Genomic DNA, 16,012 nt, shown 5'->3' with positions numbered 1-16,012 from the left:
ATGCAGGCCTCTGCAGAGAGTTTTTATGTCTTAGTGGAATGACTAGAGTGGTGTTTATCCTGGCTGAGTCGCAGTTTTTAGGTGTGTGATGGGTGAGAGATAAAGGCTTTCTATTAGCTGTCTGCTACTCTGTAAAAGTTCCTCTCTATTTTTAAGTGTTGGAATTTAGACGAACTAGTTTTCTACGACTTGTCATTAGACATTTTTATTTAGGTTTGGTAGTAAAGAGTGCACAGCAAATTGTGCTCGTTTACAGTAGCCACATGTATGCCGAACCGTGAGAAATCAGTGCAATCTGGCCAGTACGTCATGCGTTGTGGAGGTAGGTTGTGCTGTGATACAGCTCTCATCAATTTGTGTTGCAAATAGAACATATTTAGTGGTCCTATCGCAAACCTCCACCAAAAACTGGATATGTTTACCCTTTCGCTGCAGCGGCTATTCCGCCGCAACGCTAACAGGGCGGGGCGGCCGCGCGGCGGCCGCATGGTGTGACAGAACCGCTCCGTCACAAGCCGCGGTTGAGCTGTGCTCGTGACGGAGCGGTTCCGCTCAATAGAACGTGCCTGTTACTCTTATGTCTGATAATGGGGTGCAATGTGTTTAAATCAAAATGTTACCTTTTTTAAGGACGTTTGGAGTGCGATCTGAAAGGGCTACGTTAAATTCTCCCAGGGCCAATTGCCAAGTGGAAGGGGCCAACTGTTTCATAAAAGTAGGCATCCAAGCAGCTTTGGAAAGCAATCTTGATGTCTTTGAATTTCTTAAAGAGAAAATCTGGAGTTACCACATAACTCCGAATGCATGCACTGGAGTGTCTCCATACTTTTTGATGAGGGGTAGGCAGGTCAAGTCTGCATTAACACCTTTTTTCAAGAAGAAATGTCAGGAGACTAGCGTGCAATCTTGTGTTTCCAATGTCAGGAACAATATTACTGAATCACGCATTCGTGGCAAGTCCTATCATGATCTCTGCAACAACCAAGGGCAAGAAGGGGGAAGTTGGTGATTGAGTACGTTTTGTTAAACCTTCTTTCAGCCGCAAGGGTTCGTCTAAATTTACTTTTCCCTTCCAAGTGGAAAGGGTGTCTGAATCTGCAGTTTTGTTAAAGGATAAAAGTTGGTGGAACAAAAGTTCCATTGTGGTTCTTAGACCAGGGCAGGAACGTTTTGTTGAAAAGAGTGAAGAAGTGGATGCGTCTTTGGATGAGAAGGATACAGGATGTGCATCTAAAAGGAGCAATGAATGTCTTCCTGACCAAGGTCCCACTGTGAGTGATACTGGGTGTGCATCTAAAAGGAGCACTGAATGTCTTTCTGACCAAGGTCCCACTGTGAATGAAACAATTTATAATTCTGATAAGCACCAAGTCAGTAGAAGAGATTGCCGACTCTTTTGTTCATGATAATTGCATATTGGAAAAGAGAAGTGCCAGAGTACCTAAGAAGTTATATTTTGGATTAATTGCTTTGTTTGTTTTGTTTAAAGGATACAAGTGATCTCAAACGGTAACGATCCTCCGACGAAAATGCAAAATACTTAAGGGCACAGTGGGTCAGCACTAGCACCTCGTGCCATTGTAATGAAGCAAGGGAATCCGAGAATATACAAAACATATAGACTACCACACTACCGCAACATGAAGTACTTCCCAGGCAACAAAATACATATAACCCCAACTGTATTTGTAATGAAGCGAGGGAGTCAGATAATATTCAAAAAGATGTTTATTCAAGTGCCATAAAAGGACCCACTGGTGCAAGAGCCAAGGCGTTCAGCCAAGGCAAACTCCAACAGCTTCTGATAGTATTCAAACCTAAGCTCTTGCATCAGTGAGTTCCACATTACATATGAGTGTTCCATATGACATATGAGTGTTCCATATGACATAGACAATAGCCATTAACATACATGACTGTAAGTTCAATAGTAAACACAAAGGTAGGATAGCACAGTATTGTATTTGTAAACGCTTGTTTACGGGTGGTTTATGTGAAGGTTGGTGAAAAACAAACCTACACCACCAACTTATATGTGAAAATCATCAGTGGCTCTTCCTGCAGACGATTTATGACGATTTATTTCTATTTTTTAGGGAAAATGACCGTGTTGCAATGGTCAATGCTGTTTCTATGGACAATGTGGAGCATGCTTTCGCTGTTCAGCAGCTTCGGAAAAGTGGAAAAAATGCCAAAATTGTGAGTACTTTTTTTTTGTTAATTTTTAGAAATCATTGCAGTTTGTTATAACATGTTTCGGGAGTGTTTACGATGAGTCTGTAATATTGAATATTCCATGTTAAATTCAACTCACTTGCACAGGATACCCTATAGCCCATTCTAGAGAGGAATGGCTGCTACTGCAGAAATATATTGAATTTCATGGTTGAGATCTCTTGAAGTGCACTTTTTAGGTTTCGCCTGTCGAAAGCTGCGCAGCAGCGTTTCGCGCAGGCGAAATTTTTTGTTTACAAGTATGTGGGCTTTGTCCCGCCTCTGTCTTCCATTGGCCAGCTCCATAAATGGAGGCTAGCCATTGGAAGAGAGAGACGTCCGTCATTCTGCGAGGCGACTCATGGGCGTTCCGGCGTTATTTTTCTCATCCGGCCCCTTTTAGCACGTCATTGCGGCGGTGGGCGGAGGTTTTTTTTTGTTTTTTTGGATGCCATGTTTTGATCATTTGCCGCCGGAAGATGTCCAGGTGAGTGCTGTTTTATTTTTCTTGCCTTCTTGGGTGAATCCTGCATGTATTCAAGAACTTTTCCGAGTCTGCGACACCCCGGTCCTAACCTGAAGCCAACATAGTTTAACAAGTAATTGCTGTTCTTGTATCTCCTTTTCATTGAGTACATCACAGAGGTGTAATCAACGACCCTGAGTTCTCGGACCGGAGCAGTCTCCATCCCTGTATTGAGTGATATGTGTTCTGGGGGGAGGGACAGTTTTTTCCTTTACATGGTGTGTACGATGTAAAGCCACGGCAAAACTGGCTTCGTTCTCACCGCATGGCCTCCTGTAGAGAACAGGATCTGCTGCATATCTGTCGTGTCTGCCCAAGGGCGCATCCAGCTGAGAACTAGAGCGGCCGTGAGGTGGTGCCGGAAGTCAGTCTGCACCCGGACTTCGAGTCGCACCCAGAGATCCCTGTTAAAGGGGGCATGTAGGATATCTACACCCCCGTTTTTGTGCAGTGTATGGGCACAGTGAGGTCAGCGTGAAACCGGCTGCAGGGGACGGACGATGCAGACACCAAGTACGCCGCCGCTGCAAAGCCACCAGGGTGGGGGAGGGGCTCTTTTTGTGAACAAGAAGTCGCGCATCTTTAGGTTAGAAAAGCTGAAGTTTTTTTACACGCAAACATCCCCAAGCAAGGCCTGCATTTTGAATAATGGGCATCATCTGGAAATGGGCATGTTCTGCAAATATTTATGGCCACCCAGAACTATGACCAGGAAGAATAAGAGCATATTGATTTCTGAAGATCAAACACCAGTGCAATAGAACATTCCGTGAGTAAGTGCACGATTTAATGTAAAGCAGGTCGGCGCTGTTGGATGTTAATGTCAGTGGAATGCCTTACAGGAAGGGGCGCATGCTGCGGGCACATCTCCGGAAACGCAAGACTATTTTTGTGCAATGCTGAACGTGTCAAAATTCCGCTTCCCCTATCGCCCTCAACTTCCGTAGTGTTTCTGCTTGATGCCTACTCTGAGACCGACCTCTTGTATCTTGTACACGGGAAGGGTAAGGCATGTAAACGGATTGATCATGAACATTCAAATGTTACATTTCATGAATCTTGTGTCTAGTGTGAAGGCATTGTGACCATGTAACATCGTGCTTACTTTTTAACAGTATTATTTTAATCCTAATTCACCCATTATGTTCCAATAGATTTAGGCCTCATGTTTGATTTCTCTATTTTTTTTATTTAACATAGCCGGTTGTTGTCACAACACCGTAGTATAAACATCTTTGGTGGCAGCATAAATCGATTATTCCAGATGCTGGTGTTTGGTGATTGACCCAGGTCAGAGTTACACTCAAAGGGCCTTCCTCATTTCGGCACACAAGTGGGCGGTCTTAAAAAAGACAGCAGCTTAAGTTGGTTAAGTCTTTGCCTTTTAAAGAGAAACACAATGCATATGGGCAGTGTTTATTTACGAATAACATTAGTGCGGGAACTAGGGAGGCCTCCTTTCCAAAAGAAAATACCGTCCATCTGTTCACTTTTTAACATTCTGCAAATGCCCAGACAGGAATCCTAAGTAAAACTTTACATAAAACCGTCGGTATAATATTTTACATGGTCTTTTTGTTTTTTTTTAATGTAATTATCAGTTGGGGGTTATTAGGACAACAGTACAGCACACTGAAGTGTAGCTCAGCTGCTGTGCAAGGGTTAGCTGCTGTTCAGGGTTTAGCTGCTGTGTGTGTGTTGCTCTCTGTATGTATGTGTGTGGCTGTGTGTGTGGCTCTCTATGTGTGTGGCTGTGTGTGTCGCTCTCTGCATGTGTGTGTGTGGGAGAGACAGCAGTGTGAGTCTTCTAGGGAGAGCATGGTGTGTGGGAGAGCATGGTGTGTGAGAGGCAGCAGTGTGAGTCTTCTAGGGAGAGCATGGTGTGTGGGAGAGCATGGTGTGTGAGAGGCAGCAGTGTGTGAGAGACAGCACTGTGAGAGACCTTTTATTTATGTTTTGGGTTATGAAACATAAATAAAACGCATTGTTATCTGTAATATCATTAGCTCAAACTCTTGTAAATACGCGACCTATTGCATTGCAAATGCTATAGGTCTCGCATTTGCGAGAGATTAAGCTATTGGCATTGTAAATGACAATGCCATTTATTTATTTATTTTCAAAACCAACACATAAATAAAAATTGTCATTTACAATGCCAATAGCTCTAACTTTACAAAAGGCGAAACCATTGCATTGTAAATGCTTGTTTGAGCTCTGCACTCGTAGCTACTGTGCAGACAGACTCCAGGGGACACGCACACACCAGGCTATTCCCTTAAAGTGCGATTTTTTTTTTATTTTTTTTTTACTACCTGGCCACTGTATCATCCAGAATGCATGTGCAACTGTTGCAACTGTATTGTACGATGTTATGAAACAAGATCAAAGGTAACATGACCAACATATATTTGTTAGAAGGGACTGATTGTCTAGTATATCCCCAGCATTACCTGATCTCTGTTTCTCAGTCAATAACGTTAATAAGCAAATATTTATTCTCCTAGGTTCACTAGAAATTTTCAATAAGTAGGTGGCTAAGCTGTGCTTGAAAGTGTGGATTGAGTTCTTTTGTCTCTTTGCACAAAATGGTGTACTGAAATGTTTTTAACCATTGTCTACAGACAGCTTTGGGTGTCTATTTGCGCAAGACCTCTTGTGGACCTCGCCAAAAGCTTAAAATGGGCTTCAACTCTCTCATTGCTTACTATTGTTAGGCTTTATTTTCACTCTTTTGCTTGATTCTTATTTGATGGCTTCCCTTTCTGTTCTTGTGTTTTTCCTACCCCGGAGCATCAGCTCTTTAACATTCCTTTTGAATGGGTACCTTGTATCCTTCTACTGCCATTTTCTGCTGGACCACTCCACTAATTACTTCAGAGCAAAGAATTATTATATATTTTTTTTTTTACACCTGTCAAGTGATAACCACCAAAGATCAAACAAGGTCAGTCCACACACAACCCCTTCTGGTACTCTGCATGAACTCGAAAGACCCCTACTGACATCGCCACAGCATGAAAAGACTTGACTCCCTAATTGTATTAATGTTCTCTTGGTTACTTACCTGGAGTCTTTCTCAGAGAAGCTCCACATAATGTTTGTGTTGTAATCCAAATAAAGTCCGCGCCGATTAAAATACCGCGTAGGGTTACAGCAAGCGGTCATCTCGGCAGCGTTGGTTCAAATGCCTTACCCAATTTCTTTTCAAAATATGCACAATTACAATTAAATTGGCGGTCTTCTAGATCTCTGAAAGCAGAGTCCTCTCGTGTGACGTGACTTTTTCCTGTTTCCCAGTTCATGTTCAGGAAATGTTACGCCTCTAGCTCTGTGTTCCTTTGACATAGACACACATGCTGCCAGATAATGCCATTTAGGCACTGCTGATCCCGTAAATTAAGTGCAGAGAGTATGCCAAATCAGTTGTACACTGTCACTTCCTTTTGAAGTTGAGGCTGGAAGTACTCTGAATAGCCTTCAATAAGATTCCATGGATGTGAAGAAGGTAAAACCCCCCAGGCAGGCTGTCCAGGTGGTAAAGGACACTGGTGGCGCTAGCTAGGGCGTTCTTTTTCTTCAAGTTTCAAGCTTCTTTACCTCAAGTTTCCTTAGTAGTTTCCAGTAGTACAGTTCATCATTTTCTTTCAAATTTCAAGTATCTTCACCTCAAGTACACGTAATCTTTAAGAACATGTAGGTTTTCTTTCCAAATCATCGCCATTGATGTAATTCAAAAGAAGTCATGGGGTAGCCATGAGGTATGTTGTAAGTAAGAGGTTTATTAACCTTAGTTACAGGTCAGGTTTAGATGGTAAGTAGAAGATATAAAGTTGAGCCCCTTCCAGAGCAGCATCCTTGCTGCTCAGCCCACACACTCCACTTGTCTCTCTCTCCACTCCACCAGGCACTCCAGGATTCCACTACCTCATCAAGCATTCTAACATACGACACGCACATCACATTCATACTGGCTGAGCAGGAGGGAATGGGTAACCAGGGAAAGGATGCATTATAGGAAATCAAGTTATAACAGTACAGCACTTTCTCCTTTGTTTTCCCATCTGGATAATATAGAATCTAAACTGGCCTACTGTTTACCTACTAGTGGTCATTTTTCAAACCAAACGAGCAGCATTAGTAACAAATCTAACAGGCAGGATGCCATGCCTAAAGCATATGGTACACCCCCGGTGGAATACTCTCCAACCAATGCTTTCCCTGCCTCTTGTATTGTGTTAGCTGGTCCAATCCAATTGAGTAACAGTCTTACATCAGTTAGACATAACGCAGGTCCCTCATTTTCCATAGTTTCTGGTTTTCTTCACTTCGTGAAGGGAGCCGAGGTTAAAACTATACAAGTGCAGCCACCTGACCAACTTCAGGTTAATAATCTCCCCTGATGCCTGCCCGTATGTTGCTGTTTTGTTGGGTGTACCTTCGCTAAGATACAACCAGCATGAATCTTATGAAGAACTCTTTAACAAAACCCTAAATTGACTGGTTCGACATAGAAGCAAGTATCTCTCCCATGCAGAATACATCCTGTATGTAAGGAGATGTTCTTGGATGGGCCAAACCTTCAAGATCAACAAGGAGACTTCATTGTGGTAAATTTTAGAACCCCAAATTTGGTACACCATTTGTTTTTTAACTAAAGGCGTAGCATTTTACCTAGCAGTTTTAATACCCTGGTCTGCTTGACTATTTTTATAGACCACCTCCTTTTTTATTGCAGCAGTCCTGTAATCTTTCATGTGTTCAGCAAACCTGTGCACCGGATATGCATACGTCTACTTATCGCAAGCTTGACAAACCATGTACACTTAATCTTAATCCCCAGTGTTTATTTAGTACCTCCTCCATTAATTTTTCAATCGGTGCTCAGGCCACACAACATATACCACGGGTCTCGTGTGCTGTACCCTTATCCACTAGGTGTGACCCACTCTCTTACTTGGACTGACATGCAGGCTTTTATTCTTGCCACACAGTACATATCTCTTTCTATATTAAGTTGGAATGTGGCAGGCCTAAAGGGGAATACTAATAACAGTGAATGGATGTCAAAGTACAACATAATTGCATTACAAGAAACATGCTTACCACCGCACAGCATATTGAGGGTTATGCCTGTTAACACTTGTGACAGCATAAACCCTGTCCAGACTAGACTATGGCCATGCCCTTTATGTGGGCATTCAAACGCAGCAATTACTTAACCTGCAACGTCTTCAAAATGCTGCGGTCAGACTGCTGCTGGATATATCTAAATCCCAGCCAATCTCCTATGGACTGAGAACGTTACACTGGCTTCCAGTTGAAAAAAAGGATAACATTTAACTCTCAATACCTAGCATTTAAGGCATGGATCGCTGTGGGTCCCTAGGTCACCCGCTTTTGTAGCGATATTAAATCTTATTCCGAAGACAATCATAGTTTTTTTATTTGATACATTTTTATAACAATCATTTTGTTAAATGAATGAAGTGTCTTATAAATTGCAACAAAATCCCGTAGACGTCTTGGCGCTGTGCGAAACAAGGATGAGGCGATCAGAATCCTAACTTTTAATTACTATGGTGTAAATGATTAAAAGGCCAGGATTTGAGCTGTTTTTTGAAGACAAGAAGTGATGTTGCTGTTTTCAGTTCAAACGGTAGACAGTTCCATTGATCTGAAAAAGCTTCTTTCACCCCATGAGGCTCGTTTAAAAGGCGCAAATTTTATGAATCTTGCTGCGCCAGAACGAAGGGTTCTGCCAGGGATATTCCTTTCAAGGTTTTTCTTCAGAGAAGATGGAGCTTTTCTGTACAGTGTCTTGTAGACTAGGAAAAGTGCCTTGGACATGATACAATGACTAACTGGGAGCCAATCAACTTGCCTAATGGCTGATTTAACTGAGTAAAATTTTGGGGTCTTAATTAAGAATGTGCACCGACATTCTAAAGGGTTTGTAATTTCTTTAGTGGAATCTTTGGCAGTAATACATACAGACCATTGTAATAGTCTAGTAGTGTTTGCTCTAAAGCAATGACTACACTTTTCAAGAGATCTGGCGGTACAAATATTTCAATTTTCCTCACTCTAACTGCATAAAAGGAGGTGGAGGTAACCTTTGTATTTTAAATCCCTGTCCATCAAAATCCCTAAATATTTTACTTTCGAAATTGGTGGCCGTCCAGACTAGGCACTCTCCCAAAACCAATCTGGAGACCAGATGGACATACCATTGCCAAACAGGATGACCAGTCCATTCACTTGTTGACCACACTCATACAATTTCTGAATATTCTACCAGAATTGCTTATGCTTATTGCAAGGAAAACTATAAATTTTGTCTCGTCGGTGTATGACGCCAATGACCAGCCAAAAGATTTTATCAAGGTGGCAAGCGGTTAAACATAAAGATTAAACAGAGTAGGAGATAAAGATGATCTCTGAGGGACCCCTCAGGTAAAAAATATGGGTCTGAATTAAATTCGCCCAGCAACACCACTTGTTGGTGTCCAGTAAGAAAGGATTTTGATAGGGTTAGAGCCATGTCGTCTATCCCGAAATCCTGCATATGGTCAACCAATATCTCACGGGTAACCATATTGAAGACTGATGATAAATCCAACAGGATGAGGACAGCACTACTGCCTCTATCCAAGGATGCTCTAATTTCCTCTGTTGGTTAAATCAAAGCAGTTTTGGTACCTTGATTTTGCCTGAAGCAAACACTATTTGCACACACTTTACTAAAAGCAGTAATTAAAACGCTGAAAAGCACTTTCCCTAGTACCAATATAATAATAACAGGGGACTTTAACATGAACTTAATCCAAGAACAAGAGTGCAATCTACCAAGTTTCATACAGGGCAATCGAAGCAGACAAGACTCTATGGGTATGGAAATGTTCAGCAAAGTGGACAACCTTTTCTTACATACGTTAAATGGTACAGGCCCCTTGGACAGTCAAGCAGCATTCACGGGTCATAAGTAAAACACGTTCAACAATCGATTTTACGCTAGCAGATTCTGATCTATTCCCTTAAATAACAGATTTTCAAATACAGGACCGTGTTGGAAGCGTTCATTACCCTCAAACTTTCACATTAACCAGCACTCCAATTGGGTCAGAGCAGGCTAAGCCTCTCACACTAACAACAAAACTCTACAACCTAAAACGGTTAATCTGGGCTGAAAAAAACATCGAAAAAACAATGGAGAAATGCTGGTTATTGCTAACACCTTCAGACGCAGATCTTGTTAGAGAAAAGAGTTCTGGGAGTCTTTTACAATCAACATTAATAACAAATGTAAAACTAATTACAGAGATCATAAAACTCCTAGAACTGGAGGGGGGCCATGGTACCTGCCAAAAATTCGGGCAAAAAAAACGCATCTTAACAAACAGCTAAGGTTAACCAAGGAACTACAACCTCCGCAACAGACCCTCACAATAATGGAAAAGACAAAAAAGAACTCAAACATGAAATAAAGGTGGCTAAGCAAACCTATAAGGAAACATTTTAGATCAACCTGCTCCACGCAAGCAAACAAAGTAACTCTAAACAGTTTGGGGCAAAAAAATTAACTTCCTGCTAATTAGCAAACATCGTCAACTCACCTCTGACATAACAGAACAATCCTGGAGCATATCATTTCACAACTATACAGACTACAGTCAGCACTGGCGACAATTAAAATGAGATTAAAAGGTGCTCCAGTCTGGAGATAAAATCAGAAGCCAGGAGTCAGAGTACGGAAAAATGGTCATCAGTTCGAGGCATTAGCCAAAAACTTAAAGAACTCCTCTAAATTTACACTTCTTATCAAAAACAGAGAAACACAAAAAGAAAGTAGCGATTTTACCAAGCATGCACAAAGAGAAGAACCTGTTCAGAGAACACAGAGCAGATCTTGAACATAATCAAACATTTGAGATCGGATGGGGCACCCGGCCCCAACGGTCTACCGAATGCATTGTTCAGGTACAATCCTGAGTTTTGGTCCTGGCATTTAACCCACCTGTTCTCCAACAGCTTAGAGACCAGAATTTTGCCTGATTCTTGGAGGGGTAACATTCTTCAACCCATTTATAAGTCAAGGACACGTACACACCTCAGCAATTATAGACTGATAGCCCTTATAGACGTAGAGGCAAAGATCTACGCAACAAATCTACTGGCAGACCCGAAGACATGGGTAAGCAATAAAAATCTGATCCAAAAACGCAGATTGGGTTCCAGCAGGCACGGGGACTTTAACAAATATTTCTGCACTCACCCTTTTAGCAAAGAAAGCGATTGTCAATTGTAGATCTCAAAGCATCCTTTGACAAAGTGCCAAGAGCCAACCTATGGGCAAAAATGAAAGCATGGGAAATCCCCCCTAAATTACTAGTAGCAATAATCAACCTATACACACAAACTTGGGTTCAGATAAAAAAAGGGGGATGGCCGGAGTCTTGCCAATAAATTTCCAACAAAAAACAGGCTAAAGCAAGAATGCGTTCTTGCGCCCTGCCTTTTTAACATCTACACTGCTGACTTAAAAAGCAACCTTAGTCTCATCCAGGGAGACCCTTCTAAATTGGGAAAGACATCAATAGCAAGTTTGCAAAATGCGGACGATATTGTGCTACTCTCCCAAACTCCACTTGGTCTGCTGTGCCTGATCTCACAACTAGCATTATACATCTCGAAAGAACAACTAATAATTAATCTAAAAAAATTTAACGTCTTATGTTTTTCCAGCTCTAATAAAAAATGCCCCAAATTCATCTGGAGGATAAATTCAAGCATCTTATCGCAGGTGGAAGTATACAAATACTTGGGGGTTCTTTTAGATCGCCATTTAAGTTACAAACAACACCTAGAAACACACAAAAATCAAACAGTTATTATTTGCTATTAAAACTCTACAGAAAAGCCTGAGTGGCAGCTCAACAAACCATCTCCTAAAGGTAGTGGCTGCAAAGTTTTTGCCAACAATAATATAAGGCTCGGAAATGCTGATCAACAAGGACTCCAAAACACTAAATCTACCCCAGTCCAGATTATTTAAGAAACTGTTTATAATCCAGCGGCATATCTCTCCGGTGCAGATACGTCTGGAATACGGACTAACTAAGCAGATACAGGCCAGACAAGGCGCCCTGGTTAAATATTACTGGCGATTGAGGGCAGCCGAAGACTATACCCTAGCTCACCACTGCTGGGAGGAGGTTGAAATACAATCAAGGCATAATAACTCTATATGCCAAATATTAAAACAAGCGCTCCTATCGCTAAATCTGGAGGAAGTCTGGCAAACCCCTATGTCATACTGTATCTTCAAAAAAATCACCAATAAATCAACAAATTATTGTTAAAAACTGATAAACCCTTACTAGCTGGTAAAAGCCATGCATGGTCGGTGATGCCAACTTACAAGCAAATTAAACAACAACCCTACTTGCAAGAATGCTTCAGAGACCACTTCAATTGGAAATTGACTTAACTGAGACTGGGTTCTTTTTTGAACAAAGATCTTATTCCAAAAGGGCTACAGACTTGGCCATCCTTGGACTGCCACCTCTGCGGTAACTTAGCAGAGTCACTATTACATCTATTTTGCATCTGCACGGTATTACATAATTTAAGGACGTCACTCCTAAGGCCAATCTTAAGAGAAACTCAAATCCGGACTTGCAGAGCGGCCGTCATAAAGTGCCTCAGTGGTTCTGCAGTCCATCTGTCTTGTAAGACTGTCAAATTCTTATCACTAGTAGCACAAGAACTAGAAAAGAAAGAAACTGCACAAGAACTTGGAAAGAAAGAAACAGCCAAATAGGAATTTGGAAGACGGCATAAAGCAGCTGACCTAAGTCTATTTTAGTTCTTTTTTACACTCCCTTTCTTCCAAAGCTCCTTTTTATGGCAAGTCTTACTCTTTAAACAGGAAGCATAGACACGCTTGTACAAGTAACTGTTCCGGGTTAGAAAGCGATAGCGCCTAAAAAAACTTGAAAGTAGGTTATTCGTAGAATATTTGCACTTTTTTCCTTCTCAGTCTTCTGTTGGGATTAGCACTTTACGGACATGTTTACATTGCTAGTAAAATACCCTGTTGAATCTTGGTACCATACCACGTCAGGGTCACGATTACAAAAAATGTTTTATTGTAATTTTTAGTCTGTATATGAATTATGTTGTTTATATTATGGTAGTAAGTTCCACTCTTTTTATGATTTTAACAAATCAAATAAAAGTATTATTATCTATCTATCTACTAGTTAGTTACATTTTCTATCTGACAGACACCCTAAGACTAAAAATAGACATTCTCAATCATATTTGTTTTATCTGTGATGATTTTAATGCAAAGATCGTGAGGATCAAGACGATCATGATCCCAAGATACCCGCAGACATGGATATGTAACCAGTCAGGTTGCTAAAGGGGTAGTGCTTCATAAGTACCTTAGTGCTCATGTACTGGATGATGTATTGAGACTTTAAGAGGTGCTAACTGTACTGTTATAACTTTTAAAGGGCGTGTGAGGGCCTTAATTATTACTATATGTTTGTTAGTACCAATTTTACTTCCTGGTTTTTATATAGGAGGGATCCTACCGACAGAGTGGGGAGATCATGATGCCCTGTGCTCCTCTATGCTTTTACCGATTAAGGGACTCGCTTGTGATAGTAATTTAGTATCCATTACACAACACTCTTCGGATGGCTTAAGACTAGTCTGGCACCTACAAAAACCCTGTAGCAGCTTCACCAATCCTTCTCAAGACTCATCTAGGAGTTTTTCTCAAATGTCTAGCTGAGACCGGGCAAGAGTTGATGGCTAACCGGTGTAATTCGAGAGTCTATGCTCAAGCCATTTCACTCAAGTAATATGTACCCCAGGTGGTTTTGGGAGTCTGCTTCGAAGGCAAATCGAAAGCTGAGGAAGACCTTAAACGCCCAGCCTAGGGACAGGAGCAAGTTCTCCTTGGTACAAACGGGACTGGGAGCTGCTTAAAAATGCAGCTCTTGTGAAGGACTGGAAATCCTTCTGGGATTTAGTGAAATCAACTAGCTCTAGAAATTCCTCCGATAATTCCCCCATTAATCCACCACAGCAAAATAAAATGTTAGGCTCCGATTGGGTTACTCATTTCGTTTAGGTCTACTCTATTGAGGAAGATCCTAGTACGCTATTCAAACTACGTAATGCATTACAGTGCTCCCCACCTCTTTTAATAACGCTGCAGGGAGTAGAATTGGCCATCCATCCTATTAAGGGAGGGAAAGCACCAGGCCTAGACGGGGTACCAATGGATCTGCTAAAATTCTTGCCTAAGATTTGGGGCCCCCTTATTACCAAATTATTTAATTCTCGTCTAACAACAAATATCCCCCCTTTCTGGGCTACTGCTACGGTCGTGCTAATATTCAAAAAGGGTAATTGCTTCTCCCCAAAGTGTTACCACCCCATATCACTTATCGATACTATGATTAAAATTGTTTTTTTTTTCCTCATTCTGCCAACATTCTTGCTAGGGTGTTCTCTGATCCCACTAGGTCTTACCAGGGGGTGCTTGTCTGATGACCCAAGAGGCAAATAAACGTACTGACCCACAAGTATACTGCTGTGTCCACTTCCTTCTCCTTACAACACTGATACCACCAAAGAGGAGAACCGTGGCCGACAGCAAGATTGGCTTAATCATAGGACTCACATTGTCTTTTCTCTACCACTTACCAACGAAGCTCAGATTTTCTTTTCATTTGTAGGATCGCAAGCCATGTCCGACTCTCTAGTCTATGTAACATTTCGGAGACACTCATAAAAACATGGTGGACTTTCCAATTTCCATAATCTACAGATCTCGCGTCTTGCCAAAAGAATCACATAAAACAAAAACTTTGCGTTACTCACTGAAAGCTGCACTACTTCTTCTGAATATAAACCAAAAAAGATTAAGCGTGGACCTACTGAGATCCGTTACCCGATCGTTTCCCCTATAAAATCACAGAGTTCAGTATGATAAGATTTTCGGACACAGCATAAATAAGTGCATATCATCTGCCGCTGTCAACTTGCATCTTGGGCAGTTATACATGTTGCTGGTAATTATTATTTATTTATTATTTATGGAACTTGATTAAGCGCACGGCTACCCCCGCCGGGGGTGTCCCGGCGCTGTGGACAGCTGCGGTAGTGATCAAAGTGACTAGTAGCAGGAGAACAGGTATGTTTTCAGTTTGGATTTAAAAAGGGATTCCAGTTCAATAAGTCTAAGGTCCAGCGGTAGGGAGTTCCACAGCTTAGCAGTGACCACTTCTCGAACGCAGGAAGCGAGGAGGAAGTAGGAGACGGAGATGGTTGGATCGAAGGGCACGGACTGAATGCACTTGCTTCAGTCTGTCCCTTAACTAGCCTAGACCATACCCATTAAGTGCTCTGAAAGCCAGGACCAGGGCTTTGAACTGATGCGGTGAGAGATTTGAAGCCAATGCAAGCTCTTCAGGTACGGGGAAATAGTGACGATAGGGAACGTGGCAGATCAGTCTAGCCGCCGCGTTCTGGACAATTTGTAGACGGTGCCTAAATATGCAGGAGCCCATACATAAAGACTATTGGAGTAGTCCAGGTGTGAGGTTATGAGGGCATGCACGACAGTCCTCATCGAGTCCCTAGACAGATAGGGGGAGATTTTTTTAATCATTTTTAATTTGCCAAAGCAGGCGGAAGTAACCTTCTGGATTTGTGTTTTGCAGGAGAGTTCATTATCAAAATGAAACCCTAGGTTCCGGGCTGAGTTGGTGGGAATAGGAGGTGGGTTCAGCTCAGTCGGCCACCATGCAGAAGACAGCAGAGGGGTTTTAAGATTAGAAAAATAGCACCTCAGTTTTCTCGGTGTTCAGTTTTAATGTATTGGATGTCATCCATTGTGCAATGTTGGTGCAGCAAGATTTAAAGTTGTCTAGTCCTTTGTCAGAGTGGTCTCTGAAGGAAAATATTAGCTGATTATCATCAGCATCAGAGACCACTCTGACACCACAGTCCTCAACCACTCTTGCTAATGGAGACATATAAACATTAAAAAAGAGGGGGCTGAGGGCCGACCCCTGGGGGACTCCACAGTTCAAGGGCATCTTATATTTCGACAGGTAGGGGCGACACCATACTTGTTGCGTTCTACCTGACAGGAATGACTTGATCCAAGCTAGAGAAGTGCCTTGTATTCCTAGGTTGTGAAACCTTTTCAGGAAGATGGAGTGGGACACAGTGTCAAACGCCGCA

General features: G+C 41.9%; 1 protein-coding gene across 6 annotated transcripts in view; it reads left to right on the top strand.

Annotated features, from left to right (window-relative positions):
- TJP1 (tight junction protein 1) overlaps window positions 1-16,012 on the top strand; it is a 707,329-nt gene that overhangs the window by 198,512 nt on the left and 492,805 nt on the right. For all 6 annotated transcript variants that reach the window (XM_086958396.1, XM_086958395.1, XM_086958394.1 and 3 more), the window contains exon 4: window positions 2,097-2,199. In XM_086958396.1, coding sequence (XP_086814522.1) covers window positions 2,097-2,199 — 103 coding nt within the window. The remainder of the gene's footprint in view (window positions 1-2,096; window positions 2,200-16,012) is intronic.

The sequence above is a fragment of the Lissotriton vulgaris genome, chromosome 2_1, assembly GCF_964263255.1.
Source record: "Lissotriton vulgaris chromosome 2_1, aLisVul1.2, whole genome shotgun sequence".
In the NCBI taxonomy this organism is placed as follows: domain Eukaryota; kingdom Metazoa; phylum Chordata; class Amphibia; order Caudata; family Salamandridae; genus Lissotriton; species Lissotriton vulgaris.
Note: the sequence above shows the minus strand (reverse complement) of the source record. Positions and strands in the feature narration are given on the sequence as shown.